Raw genomic sequence first — 23,660 nt, 5'->3', positions numbered from 1 at the left:
AAAATGTTCTTTATAAAAACAATAACAAAATAATGCCTAAAGACTCAGATATCCTAATTTTCTTATCTGGATTATTTTAAATAAATGATGAAATCTCATTCTAGTTGGATATAGGAGGAGAGTAGAGAATGGTCTTAACCAAAAATTGTTTAGGATTTTCCTTTAAATTTGTCTTGTATCCTTTAATTAGGCATTACAAAAATTATAGTTCCATAGGTGAGAAATGTCAAACTAGACTCTGAGGCTATCTATCTATCTATCTACATGCATGCATCTATACAGACTCATGATTTATGATATTTGGTGTATATATCAAGAAAGAAACATTGATCCTAATGCTTACTTAATATGCTATTCAAATAAGTTGTTTTGTGAGACTTTTTTTTCTATTTTTGTTTGTACATCCTTTATGTATTAACATTTAGAACAACATGAGGCTCTAAGAAGCATCACTGAGTTATTTTCAAAGATTCTTTTTAAGACACTAGCTCCATGCCACCAGATCTTTAGCCATCATCATCTCCTGATTTTTAAAAGTATCATTTAAAGTCTCTTGTCATTCACAAAAGCAGTGATACCTCAACAGGGAGGTGGGTCCAAGGCAATGAACAATCCGAAGTAACCTATTTGAGAGCACCCCACCTCCATCAAGTATTTCTATAAACCCAACAACTGCCAATACACAAGGGTAATAAAGGACATAATTTTTATAAAAATTCCAAGATTCACACCTTTTTTTTCATATTTTTTTTGGTCATCTTACACCTACATTTCTACAGTGATGCAATCTATAAATAATAGTCCTATATATTAGGTATTCTGTGATTACTTCTGGTCAGAGGAGATATAAGTGGCTGAAAACTGAAACCCTTTACATGAGATCAAAGTAAACTATGGCTTAACACCCAATCATATTTCACAATTTTAGCTGCTTTTCACAAGTTTTAATGTATAGTATTTTTTTCTTTTTAGTTTTGGATATATTCTAAATATTTCTATAATATCCATTCTAACTTCTTTGTTGATGTATATGTATGTATGTATTATAATTTTCCCTTATTTTTCCTTGTTTTTGATCGCACTGTTACTGAGCTAGCATGGTCTATAAAATACCACTAAATTATTGAAGTTTGTTGAAGTATTCTGTGTAACCAGAAGTCAATTTTTTAATATGTTTCATACAGAACTTTAAAGAGTATGTATTCTCTCACTGTTAGAGACAGGACTGCAAATATGACCATTAGCTCAAGTTTGTTATCCGTACTATTCAATGCTGACTACCTTTTGTCTGCTTGATATGTCAGTTTCTGAGAGAAGCATATGAAAATCTGGAAAAGAGCAGTAATTAATTATAGATTTGCAAATTATATTTCATAAATTACTTTTAATGTGAATATTATGATGTTTTGTGTGTATATAGGTGCAGGATTGTACTTTTCTGATGATTTTTTCCTTCATCCCTACTGAATTACCATAATCACCCTGTATTAGTTTTCAAGGGGCTATTGTAACTGAGTACCACAATCCAGCTAGCTTAAATAACAGAAGTACATGGGCTCGCAGATCAAGGTGTGGCAGAGTTGGTTGCTCCTGAGGCTGTGGGGAAAGGATGTGCCCTAGGCCTCTTTCCTTAGCCTATAGATGGGCTGTTTTCATATTCCCAGTGTGTTCTCCCTGTGTGTATCTCTGTATCCATCCCCAAATTTCTCCTCTTCATAAAGAAACCAGTCATATTGTATTAGGAGCCATTCTCTTAGTCTATATAAAATTTCTCTCTAAATAAGGTCACATTTTAATGTATTGAGGGTCAGGACTTAACCTGTAAATTTTGGGGAAACACAATTCAACCCATAACAAAGCTCCTTCAAAAATCAGTAAAATATGGGCTATCTCCCTTTCTCCCTTTTTCTCAACATTTTTGTGACATTGCATTTAGTTCTGTTATGTGCATATATGTACATTTGTGTATATGTATATATATTTGTATACCAGCTTGAGACTCTGGATTTTGTCTGATGAGCAAATATTTTTATTTAATATGATTTCAAATATATTTAAATTTGTTATTATTACATTAATTTTTACATTAACCAAAATTTTAATTTCTTTATTTTCTTATCTTATTTTGAATTGATCATGTGTTTTAGAATGAAAATTATATATTTCTATCATTTCAGTCATTGCACTTAAATTTTTGAGTTTGTGATTTCTTTATTGGCACAAGCCAAGTGTTTTCATTAATTCTGTTGCTTAGGATTTCTACACCTCAGTGATCATGTAAATTTATACATGACACCTTTACATGGTCTTTAGCCATGACCAAACTGGAATGTTCTCCAGAATCATCAGCATACATCTTGTGGGTTCCAGGCCTGTTCCTTCAGTTTTGGTTCTAAATTGATCTCTTCATAGTTGGATCCAGCCAGATGGTTTTCCTTTATAAATTTCTTTTCTTTTGATTTGGGTTTTTTTATTTGTTGGTGAGCAGATATCATCCTATTCATTTGATCTAGAGTGAGCTCCCCATACCAACTACATAGTCCCTTGTCCTGCTAGTAAATTATATTGTTTCTTCCACATAGTCTTCCAGAAAAGAGATTGTTTAATACTTTCTATTGTTTAAAGGATTCTAAGCTTCTAAAAGCCCAACTATTCTTCTTTAAAAAATATATATATATATATATATATATATATATATATATATATTTATTTATTTATTTGTTGGAGAGAGAGCACAAGCAAGTGAAGAGGCAGAGAAAGAAGCTGATTCCCCAGTGAGCAGGGAGCCTGATGTAGAGCTCAGTCCCAGGACCTTGAGACCATGACCTGAGCTGAAGGCAAACGCTTAACTGACTGAGCCACCCAGAAACCCCAATCCAAGTTTTCCTCTAAATAGATTTAGTTTCTACAATCCCAAAACATTGTTACCATTTCATGTGGGTAATTTAGATCAGCTTATTTAACTTTTATTCAACTCCTTTACTCTGACATGGTATTTTCTTTTAAAATTTGAAAAATTAGAATCTCTACCAGTTCAAAATTCACTAGAATTCTCATTCTAACTCTTCCTAGTCCTGGATATGTTATTCCATATAAGGCCTAGGTCTATGTTCTTTGCACAACACCAAATTCCTTCTCTTATTTTGGTCAATCAAGTACACTCTTGGTTGATGACTCACTGAGAGTGTTCTTAAGTAATTGTTCCACAGGAGCCAAAAAATTGGAATGATTTGAATGAAGTTCCTTGACCTTTTAGAAATAGTTTTGTTCTTAAAAAAAAAGACACCAGGAATCATTCTCAGTTTTTCATATTCATATATATGTTCATATATTATATATGAATATATAATACTAGTGTATGTTTTATGTATTTTAAGTAGTTAGCAAGCAATTTTTATTAAATAATGTGATAAAAACAATTTATTTTAAAATTTTAAGTCAGAGATCTTATCTTAAATGATCTCCATTTATTCCTAGGAGCACCTGAGTGGTTCAGTCAGTTAAGCATCCAACACCTGATCTCAGTTCAGGTCTTGATCTACAGGGATGTGAGTTCAAGCCCTGTATTTGGCTTTATGCTGGGTGTGGAACCTACTTTTTAAAAAATTATCTTCATTTAATCATAATATTTCTAGGATAATTAACATACATGGAATTAAGAATATTCTCCAGAAAGAAAAAAAAAAATTTTTCCAGAGTCCATTAACCACAATATAGATAATGGATAGCTAGATATATGATGAATAAAAATTAGATAGTACATACCCTTTCCAAAGATAGAAATGAAATTTAAAATTTTTTACATTGGATTATTCCCATGTACACAAATTCCAAATGTGCACCAATATTTGGGTGCAAGATATAAGAAGATAATATTATTTTAATTTTATTTATACATAATATATATTATATATAGATGTCTGTAATATTGTTATGCATAAAATAAATAAATATATGTATATATGAGCCAGAGCCTTAGAGTTGAACAATTTTGTTAATAATGAAGTTTAAAGAATTTCTCCTCACTTATTTTACAAAGCATGTTTAGAATACATAATAAGCTTCATAATTTCAGGAAATATTATACATTCTGTCTCTCTAGTTTATGTTTGAGATGCAAATTTAATCACTGATTCATTTCTGATGCTTAAAATAAAGGTAGCAAACTATCTAGTACAAGGACTAAAAACAAAGCATATGTGGTTATATTTAAGGTACAAATTTCAGCACTTCTTGTATTTATTACACCACCCCCATTTTGTATATTCATGGAGAAAAAAAATTCTTACATTGTTTTCTACAAACTCTATCATGCCATTAAATGTTGAGGACACTCACCAAAATATGACTTTTAATAAAGCATATCTTTCCTAAATTGGAAGATAGGATTTCTGTGTGAGCTATCCATAAACTCGATTTAACTTACGAATAAACTCTATTTTATTTGCAAAAGAAAATGCATTACACATGACATTAGGCAAGGGGTGTTTGTAGCAATTACAGTTCATAAGTTTATATTAAAATCATTTCACAATTAAACAAACAAAATTTCCTTACCAAAATTCCCAACAAACTTTCTTAAACAGGTAAACAAAAGCTCAGTTTTAAACATTGTTACTTGCCTCCTGTAAGCATTAAAGACTGTTTATCAGGTAAATGCTCTATTTCTAATCACCAGTCTCAAATAAAAGCTGTCTATACCCCTTCAACTACATGTCATGTAGCTCTGCATGCAATGTGGCCACTTATGTATAGAAGGTACAGAGTATACATTAAAGAGCCCCTGAAAGAAAGGAGCTATTTTTCTACCTTTTCATACATCTTACATCCTGTCTAAAAAAACTTTGCTTTTCTTTAGCAGACAAAATCAGGGAAAGAGTTAGTCCAAGAATGCTTTCATCTTCATTGTGTCTACCTCTTCATTGATACTGCCTTTGCCCAGATTAGAAAAGTGTCACATGTAAAAAACATTTAATTTTACCTGAAGCAGATTTCATGGCAGAAAATAATATATCAAATATTGTTAACAAATATATTTGGATTTTCAATGTTTTAAGCTTCTTTGGAAAAAACAAATCACTAAGGAAGAAACATCATAGAAAATGCATAGAAAATGTATAGAAGAATACACACACACATAGACATACACATACAAAACTGGAAATAACATTTGCATTTGGACTGCAGAAATGGAATACAAAGGTTTCTATATCTTTAGGAAATACTTGAAATTTTTATTATGCACAATATTACTTTCAAAAATGAAACATTTTAAAAAGCACAAATTAATGAAATACAAATAAAATGAATAAAGCAGAACGTAATCTGTATGATGATATTATAATCATATTTGTAAAGGTGAGTGAATTTTCAAATCGTCAATTGACAGGCAAGATTTCAAGACCCCATGTTCCATTTGAAATGATAATTTGATTCTGTTATTTTGATAACTGCTTGTGTTTAATGAGCCAAAGATACTGACCAGGTGACATCCAAATCAACATGTGGTCAGTGTGTCATCATATGAGATATCATATAGGTCTTGCTTAAACTTAAGTAAAATGATCAAATGACAAATGAGTATGATGAGAAACCTGAACTATTACATGTGTTATTGTCATTTGCAGTATGTTTGCTGTAGGTTCAGAGGAACCAATTATACTTCCATGAGGTTTAGCTTCATTTTACTTTGTTGTGTTTTGAAAGGTTCCCAAATGTCAAGCTTTGGGGACTTACTAAGTTTTGTCTTTAAAAATGAAATATAATTAGAAATTCTTTTGGACTTAAAAATGTATCAAACAGGGCTCAGTCGTTAAGCATCTGCCTTTGGCTCCGGTCGTGATCCCAGAGTCTGGGATCAACCCAGTATTCGGCTCCCTGCTTGGTGGAGAGGGGGACCTGCTTCTCCCTCCCCACTTCACCTGCTTATGTTCGCTTTCTCACTGTGTCTCTCTCTGTCAAATAAGTAAGTAAAATCTCTTTAAAAAATAAATAAATAAATAAAACATCAAACTTTTAGAGCATATTGTTTTGTCCTTAAACTTTTTAGTAAAAAATTATTTTGGATCTTAGGAGGGAATCACCAATACATTTTTAAAATAACATTATTATCAAACTCTGAAAACATCTTTCCTCACTCATAATATTAAAACCATGAAAATATTTCCACTATAATGAATACTGCATTTTACATAATGCTTCTAAATATTGAGAGATTGTTTCCGGTGTTAAATGTTTATTTTGTAATTGGAAAACAGTAGTGTTATCACCCTGAGAGCCCCTTTGGGCAGGACACTACGTGAAGTCTCTTCAAAGTCCTGGAACAAAGAATTTCTTAAAGAAATCTACCAAAAACTGCAAACAACCCCAAGTACTGTGGCTGCACTTTTTTAAAAAAGAATTTACTAAGTGAAACCCACCTAATTTACTAGATACTCAATTCCGAATATAACTAACCTATTGTCTATTGGATTGTATTTTAAATGCTATAACAGAGTGCCAAAATTAGAAGAAACCTCGTAACAACACATTTTGTTTAAGTAAAAAGCATTTCCAATTCTTCTGATAGTAAATTCAGATTGTTCCTGAATTGCCCAGACTTGGTAAATTTCAATTTTGACATTTCACTAGTGATAATAATGACAAATGAGGGAAAGGCAGAAATTGAGCAAGGCTCCTTTGAAGGATCTTTCCCTCACAGTGTTTGTATTTTCCAGCCAAATGTAAAAATGGCAAACTCCACCAAATATACTTTCACTGAATTTTCCTTCATGTTCTAGAAGGTGGTGCCTACTGATGGTTCAGGTAAATAACTTTCTAGAAAAATCTAGGCATTTTTTTATGTTCTAGATGTGAGAGACGGAGTGGAGTGAGGAAAGCAGCATGGATTACATGAGCCAAAGTCATCGCAGATCTTTCCAGATGTTTTCTCTGAGTTCAAAACGCATTCTATCAAAACTCCTGGAGATCAGGATTTCTCAGAATTTTGAAATGAGAGATTTTTTCCACAATACTCGGATTTTTAAAAAAAATTGCATGATTTTTTTTTTTAATTTCCATGTACAGTATATAAAACTGGTAGCTTACAACAAGAAATATTTCTCACAAGAAAGTAATCCTTATCCTCTTTTTGGACTTTAATTTTGCATTACTTCAAGGTGTGTTAGCAAATGAAAAGATCCAAGACCTTTAGTATGCTGAAGGGTTAAATGAACTAATTTGTTTTAAATCAGTGTTTTCTATGCCAGGAGTGTGACTATAGATTAAAAGTGCTTGACTGCCTTTTCCTGAGAAATTCCCCCATTCAGGGCTCAAGAGCAGTGAACTGATTAGTGTTTCTCTGGGGAATCAGCTGGCATTACTGGGCCTCTGCAAACTGGACAGCAGGTTCCTTTCACCAATTCAAGACTCGGACATGAAGCTGGAGGACACGTCTCTACTACACAGGTGACCTGGCCACTCTGAAAGGCAATATTCAAAGATTATTCCCACGTTTCTTACAGTAAAATTACCTTTTTAAAAATTTCTTATAATATGTAATCTGATTGGTTATCTCAGTATAATAAAAATTACCCATGATATGAGCCTATTTATACATGTAGTTCCTATTAATGCTTTTTTTATACATTTGCAGCATGAAAAAAGACTGGAAGTAGTGGCTTATAAAATCTTACCTCCCCAACCAGAGGGCATGGGGTGTGGAGAGAGGCAGGAGCAATTGGTATCAGCTGTGTTCAAAGAACAAACTAAATAAGCTTTTTTTCTTTTGCTGGGTACTATGATAGTGTTTTTTAATATTTACCTAATGCTTTCGGGCAACATTTGTAGTGAGCTTGACTAGAGAATAAGGAGTTGAATTCAAGCCTCATTTCTGCCTTTATTTGTGTGATCTTGGGCAATGCTCAGTAAATGTCCTGAGTGTCAGCTCTCTCAATTATTAGTGAATATGTGAAAAGCCCATGTCGTATTTAGCGAGCGTTCATGAGATAGTGACATATTTACATTGATAATCAAAAAGTTCAAAATCTCATATCAATAACTTGACTTTAAAAATATGCCTAGAATCTATTCACAAAAAGAACACATTTTTCTCTTTTGAATTTTTCAGGTATGTCTCAACTGGCAGGCTAGCAGAAGTAAAACAGGAGGCAGAAGTTGGCCCATACCTTACACATACAGCTAATGCAGTCTTCTTTCATCCAGTGCTCATTGTCTTTTCTTCGAATCCCTTTATCATCTGTGCATCCTGCCTGCCTGAGGCGTGCCTCCAGCTTGTTTATCTAAAAGAGGAGGTGAAGGAAAGGAAAGTGGGAATTGAAATCGTACCAGCAAAGCAGATAACTAATACAGTTTGATGAAATGCTCTCTGTTCTGTAAATATACACCTACGGCAAAAGAAACTTCAAAGCCAACGTAATTTTTCTTAACATTATTTTTTACCCCAAACTTAATTTTTTTTTAAGATTTTATTAATTTGACAGAAAGATTACAAGTAAGCAGAGAGGCAGGCAGAGAGAAGAGGGGGAAGCAGGCTCCCTGCTGAGCAGAAAGCCCGATGCGGGGCTCGATCCAGGACCCTGATATCATGACCTGAGCTAAAGGCAGAGGCTTAACCCACTGAGTCACCCAGGTGCCCCTACCCCAAACTTACTTAATCCAAGTCATCTGGTGTCTAAGCTAATAAATAGTTCCCTATATGTTATAAAATATTGAATATGGGTCTAATATCTGAAACAGGTAAGTTTTAAAAGAATGGAATTAAAATCAAATAAGTAGAATTACAGATTTTTAAAATCTTATAACATATATTAATATTAATTCAACAAATCAATATTTTACTTAATTTTGTACTTAGGTTATCATAAACAGCATTCCCTAAACAAATGTTTATTAGACTTCAAAGTAAACAATCCAGGGTGTCAAGAAGCTTAAGACTTAGTGGTATGACAGATCAATAAATCACAGTGCAAAGCCAATTAGATAGTGACAGTATATCAAAAGCAGAAGAAAAGCAGAAGATAAGCTTCTCTCAGTTCTGCCTCAGGAAGAAAGGGAGGCCTCACATGGGAAAAAGCATTTGAGCTGTTCGCAGACATGACAAAATCATTAGGAAAACCAACAAGCAGGGAAAAGGCATTTCAGACAAAAGGGGAAAAGTTTGGCCAAAGCATGAGCACCACAAACAGGTCCGTATCTCAGGAGCATAAACTGCTGGGGAAGGTAAAAGTCACAGGGGGAGTGCTTATGGGAATCAAAGCAGCAAAGAAAATTAGGGCCTTAACAGTCCTATAAATTCATTTAGATAGTATAATCTCTAGACAATGGAGAAAAAATGCAGTCATCACATAATGGGAATATGCAGACAGACTATTGAAAGCAGAGAAACTTCAAGAAGATTCACATTGGCTCACCTGAGAAAGGAAGAAGCGAGAGTCAAGAAAAGCCTTTGAGCAGGTAGAGGTGTTTAGTTGGTTTGGGGGTAGGGAAAGAAAAAAAAAAATGCAAGACGATTGCAAAGTTCCAGGTTCATAAGGTGCATGAAGGATGGTGACGTTCACCAAGATATATTCTAGAGGATGCATTACAAAAAAGTAATGATCCACGGAGAAATTAAAGATACTGAATTGAGAGGAATTTTAGCAGGGATGAAAATAATGCAGGTTTACAAAAGAAGAGGCTAAATCCAAGAGCATTGAATGACTCGTGAATGTTGCAGCTGCAATGCTATGGGCTGAACTGTATCTCCTGAAAATCATATGTTGACATTCCAACCTCCAATACCTGAGAATGTGACTGTGTTTGGAGATAAAGTCCTTAAAGAAGTAATTATTTAAAATGTGATCAATGGGGCACCTGGGTGGCTCAGTGGGTTAAAGCCTCTGCCTTCAGTTCAGGTCATGATCTCAGGGTCCTGGGATCGAGCCCCACATTGGGCTCTCTGCTCATCAGGAAGCCTGCTTTACCCCTCTTCTCTGCCTGCCTCTCTGCCTCCTTGTGCTCTCTGTCAAATAAATAAATAAAATCTTTAAAAAAAAACAATAAAATGTGATCACTGAGATGGGACATAATCCAGTGGGACTAGTGTCCTTATGAGAAGTGGAGATTAGAGTCCAGACACAGTGGGAAGTCTGGGTGAAGATACAAACCAAGGAGAGACCTCTCAGAAGAAACCAACCCTATCAACACCTTGATCTGGGAATTCCAGCCTCCAGAACTATGAGAAATTAATTTCTGTTGTAAAGCCACCTAGACTGGTATTGCTATGGCTGTGCTAGCAAACTGATACATGCTTCATTAGGGCTAGATCGCATATTTTCAAAAGAACTTTCTAGTGTATATCTAAGAATCATTATGCTTTTATCTTCTAGTGAATGTTCCTTTCAGATTCTCTGAACTCTGTTATTTGGTTGGAAATGATAAAATAATTTCAAATACTTGACCATGATTATTTGTATATCACAGAAATTACTGTGCCCAAGAATAATTTGGAGACAAACAGTAGACCAGACTGGATGACTTAAAGACCATAAAAGCAATGATTTATTTTTAAATGGTTACTGAACACATGCTGTTTGTCAGCTAGTCCTAAGGGAGACTACAATGATAAACACTCCTGGGTTTCTATTCTTAGGGAGACTGCAGTGTGGTAGGGGAGAATGAATTTCTGCAAAAATAAATATGATACAAGCCCAGATGTTGTATGCTCTAAGAGTACACAATGTACTCTTGTACACAAGCCCAGATGTTGTATGCCCTAAGAGTACACAATGATACAGAATTTCAAGGGAAAATAATAATTTTTAGATAAATGGAGTAGAAAAGGGAATAATCAGGGAATAATTTACAATTTTTTTAAAGATTTTTATTTATTTATTTGATAGACAGAGAGAGATCACAAGTAGGCAGAGAGGCAGGCATAGAGAGAGGGGGAAGCAGGCTCCCTGCTAAGCAGAGAGCCCGATGTGGGGCTCGATCCCAGGACCCTGAGATCATGACCTGAGCTGAAGGCAGAGGCTTAAACCACTGAGCCACCCAGGCGCCCCAATAATTTACAATTTAAATAGCACTTGTGCTAGGCCTTGAAAAAAGATGGCATTTGGTCATGGTAGTTTTGGTAGTACATTTCAGCTGGAGGGGAAGTGTGTAAAGGAAGTTAATAAAAGGGGAGGGTAAACAGTGAGTATGTAAGTTTGGAAAAAACGAGGGGTGCCTGGGTAACTTAGTCGGTTAAGCATCTGCCTTCAGCTCAGGTCATGATCCCATGGTCCTGGGCTGGAGCCCCGTGTTAAGCTTCCTGCTTGGGGAGAGCCTGCTTCTCTCTCTCCTGTTCCCCCTGCTTGTGCTCTCTCTCTCTCTCTGTGTTTCTGTGTCAAATAAATAAAATGTTAAAAAAAAAAAAAAAGGAACATAGAAAACATGAAAAATGTTATTTGGAAATTAGATAAAAAGATGGGTTAGGGGACGCCTGGGTGGCTCAGTTGGTTAAGCAGCTGCCTTCGGCTCAGGTCATGATCCCAGCGTCCTGGGATCGAGTCCCACATCAGGCTCCTTGCTCGGCAGGGAGCCTGCTTCTCCCTCTGCCTCTGCCTGTGCTTGCTCTCTCTCCCTCTCTCTCTGACAAATAAATAAATAAAATCTTAAAAAAAAAAAAAAAAAAAAGATGGGTTAGGAGTACATTTTCCAGAGCCAAAAATACCAATGAATTTGGAATTCACTAAGGAAACAAAATATTTATGTAAAAATTAATTAGTTGATTAATTAATAAAATTTATTGTACAAAATATTTTACTACGTTTGTGTTGAAGTAGGACAGTAGGATGGGCCTTTGAGGATAATTTAGTATTACAGTGCCTACACTTCAGAAGTGACATCCATTGTTCATTAATTTATTCACTACCCAATAGGATTCATAAATATCCAATATATGCCAGCTAAACATTGATGAATTAAAAGACTAAATCTCTGGCTTTATGTAAGTAGTGATAATGGATACAAAGATAGGATAAATTAAAAATTATGGTGGAGGCAGGAATGATAGTGTTTTATAATGACTAGGTGTGGACCGAGTTAGTCATTACCTGAGCAGGGTCATGGGTGTGATAAATGAAAATCGTAAAATTCTGTAGACATATTAGTGATTATGGTCTAGAAGACTAAGATTAAAAAACACTTTTATTTCTAAAAATACTGAGAACATGTAAAACATTACTAAAGATGAGTAAGTTCCAAAAAATAAAAAAGAATCGATGCAATTCTAAGATACAGAAAAGATAAGGTGGTAACTTCTGTCCTCAAGGAGAAAAGTATAGAAAAGCAAAATAGACAAATGATAGCAGCACATCTATTTTAAACTTTGGGCACTTAAAGCAATAATATATAACAAAGAAATGACCAAGAAACTCTTTAAGGGAAATAGTCTGAAAACTGTCTATGTATCATATATGTAAGAGATATAATGCATGATGAAATTTTGTTCTGGAATTAATCTGAGTCAAGAATAAGAGGCACTTTGGTGGGGAGTCAGAAAATATGCTGGACCATAACTTTCCTTTCCCTATTTCTCCATGCACTTATTGCTAATATACAGAAATACAGTTTATTTTTGTATGTTTATCTTATGTATCTTCTATCCTGTGAACTTGATGAAATTGCTTATTAATTCTAAGAGTTGTCTGGTAGATTCTTTGCAATTTTCTGAGAGGTAACTATATCACCTGAAAATATTTTTCTTTCTTCCTTTGCAATCTGTAGACATTTTCCTTTTCTTGTCTATTGCACTAGGAAGAACTTCCAGCACTCTGTTTAATAAGAATGGTAAGAATGGACATCCTTGCTTTATTGGCAATAATAGGAGGAAAGCATTCAACCATTCACCATTTAAGCCTATTAATATAGCAGGTAACATTAATTAATTGATTTTGGAGCATTAAACTGGCCTTGAATTCTCAAGTAAACCCCACGTAATTATGTTGTACAATTTTTTAATGTATTGCTATATTATCTCTGCTAAGATTTTGTTAAAAGTTGCTGCATCCATATTCATGAGGGATAATTGGTATGTGATTTTCTTCTTTTGTACTGTCTATGTCTAGTTTGGGTATCGGATTAATACTATCTTCAAAAATGAATTGAAAGTATTCTCTCCTCTGCTATTACTAGAAAATTTCTGTACATTTTTCTTTAAATATTTGATAGACTTCTGAACATTTGGAGCCAACTGCTCATGGGGATTTGGGGAGGAGATTTTTTTAACTAATAATTCAATTTCCTTGGCAGCTTTAAAGCTATTCAAATGGTCTATTTCATATTGGGTGAATCATGATAGTTCGTGTTTTTTAAGGAGTTAGTACACTTGATCTAAGTTGTCAAATTAGGTCTGAAGAACTTTCCTTCTTTCTTTCTGCCATGAGTTGATTTAATTGTTGTTTTTCCAGGTTCTTAAGGTAGAAACTTAGATTAATTTTTTAAAAGATTTTTATTTATTTATTTGACAGACAGAGATCACAAGTTGCAGAGAGGCAGGTGTGGGGGGGTGGTTGTGGGAAGCAGGCTCCCTGTTGAGCAAAGAGCCTGACTCTGGGCTCAATCCCAGAACCCTGAAATCATGACCTGAGCCAAAGCAGAGGCTTAAACCACTGAGCCACCCAGGCACCACTAGATTATTGATCTGAAAGACATACCCTCTTTTCTACTGTATGTATTAGGGGCTCTAAATTTCCCTCTTTGTGCTACTTTATGCTAATTTATTCTTCATTTTCATGTTTCATTTCAGCTTGATGTATTTTTTTATTCCCCTTGAGACTTCCTATTTAACTTGTCAACTCTTCAAAAGTACGTTATTTCCTTTCCAAATATTTAGTCATTGTCCTTTTGTCTTTCTCATTTCTAGTTTTGTTATGTTGGGTTCAGAAGGCATGCTCTGTATAACTTGAATTCTTTTAAATTTATTAAGGTTTCTCTTATGACTCAGAATAAAATCTATCTTGGTACTAGAAGTAGGCACTTGAATAGAGGGAGTATTCTGTTATAGTTAGATTGAATGTGCTATATAAATGTCAGTTAGATCCTATTGTTTGAAGTCATTTTTACATTCTTCAAATCTTGCTGACTTCTCTTTTTAGCTATTCTCTATACTGTTGAGATAGGGTTGTTGAAGTTTTAACAATAGTTTTGACTATTTCTCTTTTCAGTTTTATTAGTTTTTGCTTCATATATTTCAAATACTTTGCAGTTCTCTTGGTTACTGCATGTATATTTAAGATTTGTCTTCTTTGTGATTGGTTCTTTCAGCATTGTATAATTGTCCTTGGTAATACTTCCTCTGAAATCTATTTTATCCAGAATGAACTTAGCCACTCTTGCTTTAATTTAATTAATGTTGCATAATATATATTTTTCCACCATTTCACTTTCAACCTTCTTATATTGTTATATTTGAAATCAGTTTCTTGTAGACAGGTTAAAGATAGGTTATGCTTTTTTAAATAGTTTATTAATATCTGTCTTTTATTTGGTATTATTTACAACATTTATACTTAATATGCTTATTGATATGTTAGAGCTTAAATATACCAATTTATTCTGTGTTTACCATTTGTTCTGTTTTTCACTTTTCTGTGTTCTATTTCTTGATTTTCTTTTTTCTTTTTTTTTTTAAAGATTTTATTTATTTATTTGACAGAGAGAGATTACAAGTAGGCAGAGAGGCAGGCAGAGAGAGAGAGGAGGAAGCAGGCTCCCTGCTGAGCAGAGAGCCCTATGTGGGACTCGATCCCAGGACCCTGAGATCATGACCTGAGCCGAAGGCAGCGGCTTAACCCACTGAGCCACCCAGGTGCCCTATTTCTTGATTTTCTGATGGTTGCTTTAAAATCCCTGTCACATAATTATAATATCTCTGTCACTTTAGTGTTGGAATTCACTCTTTTTTTTTTTTTTTTTTTTACTCCATTTGAGATCTTTCTGCTTCTTGGCATAGTGAAAATTTCTCTGTTGAAATGTGGACATGTTGAGTATTATGGTATGACTTTGGATGTTATTTAAACCTTATGTTGTAGGTGTTTTCTTCAAACTGCTCAAGCAGAAGAAGGAGGGTAACACTGTTGCTGCCATGTGGAAGAAGGAGTCTGTGTCCCTCACTTGTCCTCTGTTGATGCCCAAGGGAAATCTCTTCATTAATCCTATACAGAGCTAAAAGTCCTGGTTCCCTATTGGGCCTCCATTTACTACCTCGGAGAAAGTAGGTACATATTTTACTGTTCTGCACATGGTCTCCACTGACCACGGGGTGGAGAGGGGAAACAGAGATCTCATTACCAGTGGGAAGTAGTGGAAGTCCTAACTTTCCACTGGCCCCCTCTGACATCACCCTATTTTTGGGTCAAAGTGGAAGTCAAAGCTCTCCACAGTGACTGTAATCATTTAAAATAGATGAGAATCCTGGTTTCTTGTTTGGCCTTTTATGGCAGTAGCCTCATAGGGGAGTTATGTTTCCTAATCATAGGCTAGAGTAGATGGACGTCTGGGCTCCTCATTCAGTGTTTGCTAGCATTGTGGTTGTGGGGCCAATGCTTTGTCTGTGTTTTTTGGCTGAGGTAGAATGGTTATTGTCTAAAAGTTTTCCCTAACACTAGGCTGTCTGTTTCCTAGTCTTTGCCTAGAGAGAGTAAGGTTTCACTCAGCCTTTTTTTCCTCTCTACCTATTGTCATTTCAGAGTTGCCAAGCTAGCTACTTAACTCCAAACTGGGTTGCTGAGGAAAAAACAAAAATACCTAAAACCAGGAGACAACATGTTATTTCTTGAACCCCAAGGTCACTGGCCAGTATACTTCTTTCTTCTCTTCACCATTCTGAGTCTTCTTATGTTTGTTTATATGGCATGTTTAAGGTTTTTAGTTGTATGTTACAAGGAATAGGCAAAAACACATTTACTTTATTTTCTCAGAAGTAAAACGTTTATCTTACATAATCAAGTAAAATTTTGACTTAAATGACCCCAAAATTATTGTTCTATATAATTTATTAACTTGCTCTGCAATGTTAATAATTTAATCAAAAGCTTAGCCATCCCATATCACTGCAATCTCCCCAAAGTAGCTGCTTAGTCAGAGTAGACAATACTGATAATAATATTCTCATTGTTCAGCTGCAAACTGATAGGATCCTTACTTACATGCATTGAATGGTGACCCCCAAAATTTGTAACTCCATGCCCTAACCCCCAGTACCTCACAATGTGATATTATTTGGAAATAGGGACATCGCAAATGTAATTAGTTAAGATGAAGTCATGCCAGAGTAGGCTGGGCTCCTATTTCTATATGAATGGTATCCTCATAAAACGGGTGAAGTTTAGACACAGACAGACAAATAGGGAAAATACCATGTCAGTATGAAGGTAGAGATTTATAAGACAAAGAATGCCAATGGTTGCCAGCGAACCTCCAGAGATAGGAGAAACACATAGAACAGATTCTCCCTTATCACCCTCAGAAGGAATCAACCCTGCTAACATATTTATCATGGACTGTCAGCCTCCAGAATTCTAAGTCAATACATTTCTGTTGTTTAAGGTGTCCAGTTGTGGTTTTGTTATAGCAGCCCTAGCAGACTAATGCAGTTCTCATTAGAGACTTTCCAGATACAATCTTTTATAGTTTTATTTTTCTTTTAAGAAAAAGAGGGATTCTGGAGATTTGAATTTATAAATCTTGTTTTATTTGGGAATATCTAACACTTAGGAATATCTAACACCTAAAGACACCTTAGAGATCAAATCAGAGAAGTAAATGACCTAAGAACTTAAAATTTTTGCAAAATTCATCCAGAGAGAAAGTATGTCCTTTAAAAAGTAGTATTACATTTTATAGAAATATAATAGAAATTATTTTTAGTCTAAAATTCACTAAACACAAAGTATTGAAATCCTAAAGTATTTACTGGAATATCTATTTACTGGAATTTAGACCAGTCCTATTAAATAGCCATTATTCCTAAAGCCCACTTATTTTGTCATTAAAGTTTCCCACACTGGAAGGGGCTTGTGACAGATTGCATTATTTTGTTCACAAAAGTCAACAGTCCTCTATAGTGGGACTTTCTCCATGGACACTTTTGTGATCACTCTCTCTGGGAGGAGTATTACTATCTCCCAGTGACATCAGGTTTTGTTCTATAACACCGTGGTCAATGGAACATGAGCAGAGCTAATGTGGGTCATACTAAAGAAAATCTTTAAACACCAGTCCCCAAAATGATCTTTTTCTTCTACCATAAGAGAAGAATTTTCTAGACAGTGATTCTCCTATAGTCTGGGTCTGGAAATTTAAAATCTATGAAGCAGAAACATAGCTGAGTCCCAAAGAGCAGGAAATATTCATCAAGATCTAGGACATCCTGGACTATAAAGCAATGTTAAACAATGATAAAAGAATAGATACCATACAAAGTGCACTTTTAGATTACTGTGGAATTAAACTAAAAGTCAATAACAGAAATATTTGAGAATTAGGAAACAATTCAAATGACCTATGGATCAAAGGAAGAGAAATAAAAAAGAAATGCATACTTTTAAATAAATGGAAATGAAGATATAACATCAAAATTTGGTAGGTGCAGTAGAAGAATGCTTAAAGAAAAATTCACAGAATCAAATCCATATATTGTAAATGAATAAAGATATGAAATCAGTATTGGTAATTTGTGTGTTCTCTCTTTTTACCCTGGTTAGTGTCATTAGGGACTTATGAATCTTATTGTTTTTTTTTAAATCAGCTTTTGTTTTCATTGATGTTTCTTCTTATTTTTCTACATTCAATTTTACTGATTTCTGCTCTAAATGTATGATATCCTTCCTTCATCATATTTTAGTTTTAATTTTGTTGCTATATTTGTCCTAGTTTCTTATTTTTCTAGTTTTGAATGAACTAATTCTAGTTTCCAGTAAACTCTAGTTTCTAGAGAAATAAGAGAAAATTAAGCCCAAAATATAGGGAAACAAGCACATGAAAAGCACATGAAAAAAAAATACATGAAAGTTATAACAGAGAAACTGAATATGAGGAAACAATAGAAAATGAAAATAAAAGCTAATTATTTAAGAAATCAATAATATTCATATATCTCTAGTGAAACTAATAAAACATAGAAAATACACAAATTGCCAACATCATAAATAAAATCATCACAACTAACCCCATGAACATCAGAAGGACAAAAAAATTAATAATATAAACTACTCTGGGCCAAAGATTTCATAACTTAGATGGAATGGATCAATTCCTTTAAAGACATAAATTATCAAAAGTCACATAAGAAAGAGATATCCTGAACAGCCTTGTATCTATTTAAAAATTAAATCAGTAACTTAAAAACCGTCCAAAAAAGAAAGCACAAGGCTCAGATGGGTTCACTGGTGCTTTACACCTTGAGAAAAAGTAAAAGCAACACTCCACAACCTCTTCTAGAAAATAGAAGCAAATAGAAAACTTAAAGCCAAAACTAGGTTAAGAAATTATGAGAAAAGAAAACTACTGAATAATACCTCTCATGCATGCAGATGTAGATAGTAGTGGATTTAATCTAACAATGTATAACAACAACTATATACCATAACCCAGTGTGATTTATTCCTGGTATACAAGAATTGTTTAATATTCAAAATCAATTAGTGGAATCTATGATATCAACAGGTTAAAAAGAAATCATAGTTCATAATATCAATAACAAAAAAAAAGAAAATCTGACAAAATCCAACACTTACCCATGATAAAAACTCTCAGTAACTAGAAACAGAATTTCCACAAGTTGATTAAAAAAAATCTACAAAAATCATATATAGCTAACATATTTAATGATGAGAGGCAGGGTGCTTCCCCCATAAGACTGGGAACTTTTATTTTCTCAGTATTATTCAAAATTTTAGTCCTAGCTAAAGCTATAAGACAATAAAAAAATAAGTAAGTGGTACATAGATAGACGTAAGATACAAAATTGCCTTTATTCACCAATGACACAATTGTCTATGTCGAAAAACCCAAAGAAGCTATAAAACTCTCCTTTAAATGTTTTTAGTATATTCACAAAGTTGTACAATCATCATTACAATCAAATTTTGTAACATTGCATCACCTCAAAAGGAAACCCTATATGCATTAGCAGTCAAGTTCCATTTCATTTTCCACTCCCCCAGGCTTAAACAACAACTAGTCTACTTTCAATTTCTGTAGATTTGTTTACTTTGGATAGTTTCTGTATCATTGTGGTATGCTGTATTTTCTGTTTCAACTAGCATAATGTTTTTAAGGCTCTCCCATATTGTTGTATGTATCTATACTTGATTCCTTTCTATGGCCAAATAATGTTCCATTGCATTAAACCACATTTTGTTTTATCAATTGATAAATATTTGGGTTGTCACCACTTTTTGGCCATTTTGAATAACACTACTGTGAATATTAATATAGCAACTCACATGTGGGTCTGTTTTCATTTCTCATAGGTATATACCTAGGACAGGCTGAGAATTTTCCAAAATCCTCATGTTCTGGTTGGTTTTTGCTTAATATTTCTTTTCACAATTTCTCTTTTTCCTCTCACATTTTATCATAAGCAGCAAGGTTAAATTAGAATACACATTGAACACTTTGCTTAGAAATCTCCTCAGTGGGGATAGGAGTCAAGATGGCAGAGAAGCAGCAGGCTGAGACTACATCAGGTAGCAGGAGATCAGCTAGATAGCTTATCAATCCATTGCAAAAACACCTACAAATCCAACAGCAGATTGAAGAGAAGAAGAGCAGCAATTCTAGAAACAGAAAATCGACCACTTTCTGAAAGGTAGGATGGCAGAGAAGTGAATCCAAAGTGACAGGAAGACCACAGAGGAAGGGGCCAGCTCCCGGCAAGCGGTGAGCAACGGAGCACAAAATCAGGACCTTTAAAAGTCTGCTCCAGTGAGGGATATTGCTCCAGAGGCTAAACTGCTGTGAAGCCCACGCGGGGTCAATGTGGCCCCAGGTCCCACAGGGTCACAGAAGTATCGGGGGTGTCTGAGTGTCACAGAGCTTGCAGGTACTAGAGCAGGGAAGCCAGCTACGGAGACTGAGCCAAGGAGTGAGCTCTCAGCTCGGGGTTACCTTGAACCTGTCGCAGGCTGGGTGAGCTCGGAGTGCAGCCGGAAGCAGGGAAACAGGACTGACTGAGCGCTTTTCTCTGAGGGCGCACTGAGGAGTGGGTTCCCGGGCTCTCAGCTCTTACCAGGCCAGAGATTGGGAGGCCGCCATTTTCATTCCCATCCTCCAGAACTCTACGGAAAGCGTTCGGGGAACAAAAGCTCCTGCTAGCGAACACCAGCGAATTACTTAGCCTGGCCCCTGGTAAGGGCAGTGCAATTCTGCCTTGGGCAAAGATACTTGAGAATCACTACAACGGGGCCCTCCCCGAGAAGATCAGCAAGAAATCCAGACTGGACCACGTTCACTTACCAAGGAAAACAGTGGAATTCCAGAGGAGGAGAAAGCAAAGCATGGAATTCATGACTTTCTCCCCATGATTCTTTATTCTTGTAGTTAATTTAATTTTTTTAATTTTATTTTTTTTCTTCTGCTAATTTTTTTTAACTTTTACCCTCTCCACTTTTAACTTTTTTTAACTAGTTTATCTTAACAATATCTTTCATTAAAAAAATAATAATCTTTTTTGAACCTTCATTATTATAGTCATATTTTATCCTTCATTGTATCTAACTTTTTTTTTTTTGTATACACATAGGGCTTTTTTCTTCTAAAAAATTTGGGGTACAACTTCTAATACATCAAAATATACCCTAAATCTAGCTCTGGGATTGTCCTAGTCTCCAGCCCGAGCAAAATCTCTCCAATTTCTTTTTCTTTATTCTCCCAACCAACTTAATTTATCAACTCCTTTTTAAGAAATTAAAATTTTTTTTTTCATCTTTATACACATCTTCTATCCCTTTATTGTGTTTACCCTTATATATGTTTTTCATTCTTTAAGATTTGGGGAGGTAGTTTCTTCTAAGAGACCAAAACACTCCCCAAATTAAGTGGGTGACCCTATTCTAGTCACCAATCTAATATATATATTTTTTCTTTTTAAATTTTTTAAATTTGTTTTCTTTTTTTAAATTATTTTTCCTGAACTTATTTTTATCCTCTTTCTACCCTCCCCCCATGATTTGGGGTCTCTTCTGATTTGGTTAAAGCTCATTTCCCTGGGGTCTTTGCCACACTTTAAGCATTTTATATGCTCCTTCATATATTCTTATCTGGACAAAATAACAAGGCGGAAAACTCACCACAAAAAAAAAAGAATAAGAGGCAATACCGAAGGCTGGGGACCTAATCAATATGGGCATTGGTAATATGTCAGATCTAGAGTTCAGAATGATGATTCTTAAGGTTCTAGCTGGGCTCAAAAAAGGCATGGAAGATATTAGTGAAACCCTCTCTGGAGAGATAAAAGCCCTTTCTGGAGAAATAAAAGAACTAAAATCTAGTCAAGTTGAAATTTAAAAAAGCTATTAATGAGATGCAATAAAAAATGGAAGCTCTTACTTCTAGGATAAAGGAGGCAGAAGAGAGAATAAGTGACATAGAAGACCAAATGACAGAGAATAAAGAAGCTGAGCTAAAGAGAGACAAACAAATAATGGACCACGAGGAGAAAATTCGTGAGATAAGTGACACCATAAGATGACACAACATTAGAATAATTGGGATTCCAGAAGAAGAAGAAAGAGAAAGGGGAGTGGAAGGTATATTGGAGAGAATTATTGTAGAGAATTTCCCTAATATGGCAAAGGGAACAAATATCAAAATCCAGGAGATGCAAAGAATGCCCCTCAAAATCAATAAAAATAGATCCACACCCTGTCACCTGATAGTAAAGTTTACAAGTCTTAGCAAAAAAGAGAAAATCCTGAAAGCAGTCCGGGACAAGAAGTCTGTAACAATACAAGGGTAAAAATATTAGATTGGCAGCAGACTGATCCACAGATATCTGGCAGGCCAGAAAGGACTGGCCTGATATATTCTGGCATGATATATTCAGAGCACCAAACAAGAAAAACATGCAGCCAAGAATATTATATCCAGCTAGGCTTTCACTGAAAATAGAAGGAGAGATAAAAAGCTTCCAGGACAAACAAAAACTGAAAGAATTTGCAAACACCAAACCAGATCTACAGGAAATATTGAAAGGGGTCCTCTAAGCAATGAGAGAGCCTAAAGGTAGTAGAACAGAAAGGAACAGAGACGATATACAGTAACAGTCATCTTACGGGCAATACAATGGCACTATCTCTCAATAGTTACCCTGAATTTAAATGGGCTAAATGCCCCAATTAAAAGACACAGGGTATCAGAATGGATTAAAAAAAACAAAACCCATCAATATGCTGCCTACAAGAAACTCATCTTAGACCCGAAGACACCTCCAGATTTAAAGTTAAGGGGTGGAAAACAATTTACAATGGACATCAGAAGAAAGCTGGGGTAGCAATCCTTATATCAGATCAATTAGATTTTAAGCCAAAGACTATAATAAGAGACGAGGAAGGACACTATATCATACCCAAAGGGTCTGTCCAACAAGAAGATCTAACAATTTTAAATATCTATGCCCCTAATGTGGGATCAGCCAACTATATAAACCAGTTAATAACAAAATCAAAGAAACACATCAACAATAATACAATAATAGTAGGGGACTTTAACACTCCCCTCACTGAAATGCACGGATCATCCAAGCAAAAGATCAACAAGGAAATAAAGGCCTTAAATGGCACACTGGACCAGATGGACATCACAGATATATTCAGAACATTTCATCCCAAAGCAACAGAATACACATCCTTCTCTAGTGCACATGGAACATTCTCCAGAATAGATCACATCCTCGGTCCTAAATCAGGCCTCAAAAGGTGTCAAAAGATTGGGATCATTCTCTGCATATTTTCAGACCACAATGCTCTGAATCTAGAACTCAATCACAAGAGGAAATTTGGAAAGAACCCAAATACATGGAGACTAAACAGCATCCTTCTAAAGAATGAATGGGTCAACCAAGAAATTAAAGAAGAATTGAAAAAATTCATGGAAACAAATAATGAAAACACAAAGTTCAAAATCTGTGGGACACAGCAAAGGCAGTCCTGTGAGGAAAATATATAGTGGTACAAGCCTTCCTCAAGAAACAAGAAAGGTCTCAAATACACAACCTAACCCTACACCTAAAGGAGCTAGAGAAAGAACAACAAAGAAAGCCTAAACTCAGCAGGAGAAGAGAAATCATAAAGATCAGAGCAGAAATCAATGAAATAGAAATAAAAAACAAAACAAAACAATAGAACAAATCAATGAAACTAGGAGCTGATTCTTTGAAAGAATTAATAAGATTGATAAACCCCTTATCAAAAAGAAAAGAGAAAGGACCCAAATAAATAAAATTATGAATGAAAGAGGAGAGATCACAACCAACACCAAAGAAATAGAAACAATTATAAGAACATATAATGAACAGCTCTATGCCAACAAATCTGACAATCCAGAAGAAATGGATGCATTTATAGAGACATATAAAGTACCACAACTAAACCAGGAAGAAATAGAAAACCTGAACATACCTATAACCAGTGTGG

At 34.8% G+C, this 23,660-nt stretch overlaps 1 protein-coding gene across 1 annotated transcript in view; it reads right to left on the bottom strand.

Moving 5' to 3' along the window:
* Positions 1-5,938: 5,938 nt before the first annotated feature.
* The window catches only part of PXDNL (peroxidasin like), a 212,552-nt gene continuing 194,830 nt past the window's right edge, over positions 5,939-23,660 (bottom strand). The window contains exons 20-21 of the mRNA XM_044245616.1: positions 8,166-8,279; positions 5,939-7,460 (exon numbers count right to left, since the gene is read on the bottom strand). Coding sequence (XP_044101551.1) covers positions 7,329-7,460; positions 8,166-8,279 — 246 coding nt within the window. The 3' untranslated portion in view covers positions 5,939-7,328. The remainder of the gene's footprint in view (positions 7,461-8,165; positions 8,280-23,660) is intronic.

This window comes from Neovison vison, chromosome 4 (assembly GCF_020171115.1).
Source record: "Neovison vison isolate M4711 chromosome 4, ASM_NN_V1, whole genome shotgun sequence".
Taxonomy (NCBI): domain Eukaryota; kingdom Metazoa; phylum Chordata; class Mammalia; order Carnivora; family Mustelidae; genus Neogale; species Neogale vison.
This window is presented reverse-complemented; position numbering and strand designations above follow the sequence as displayed.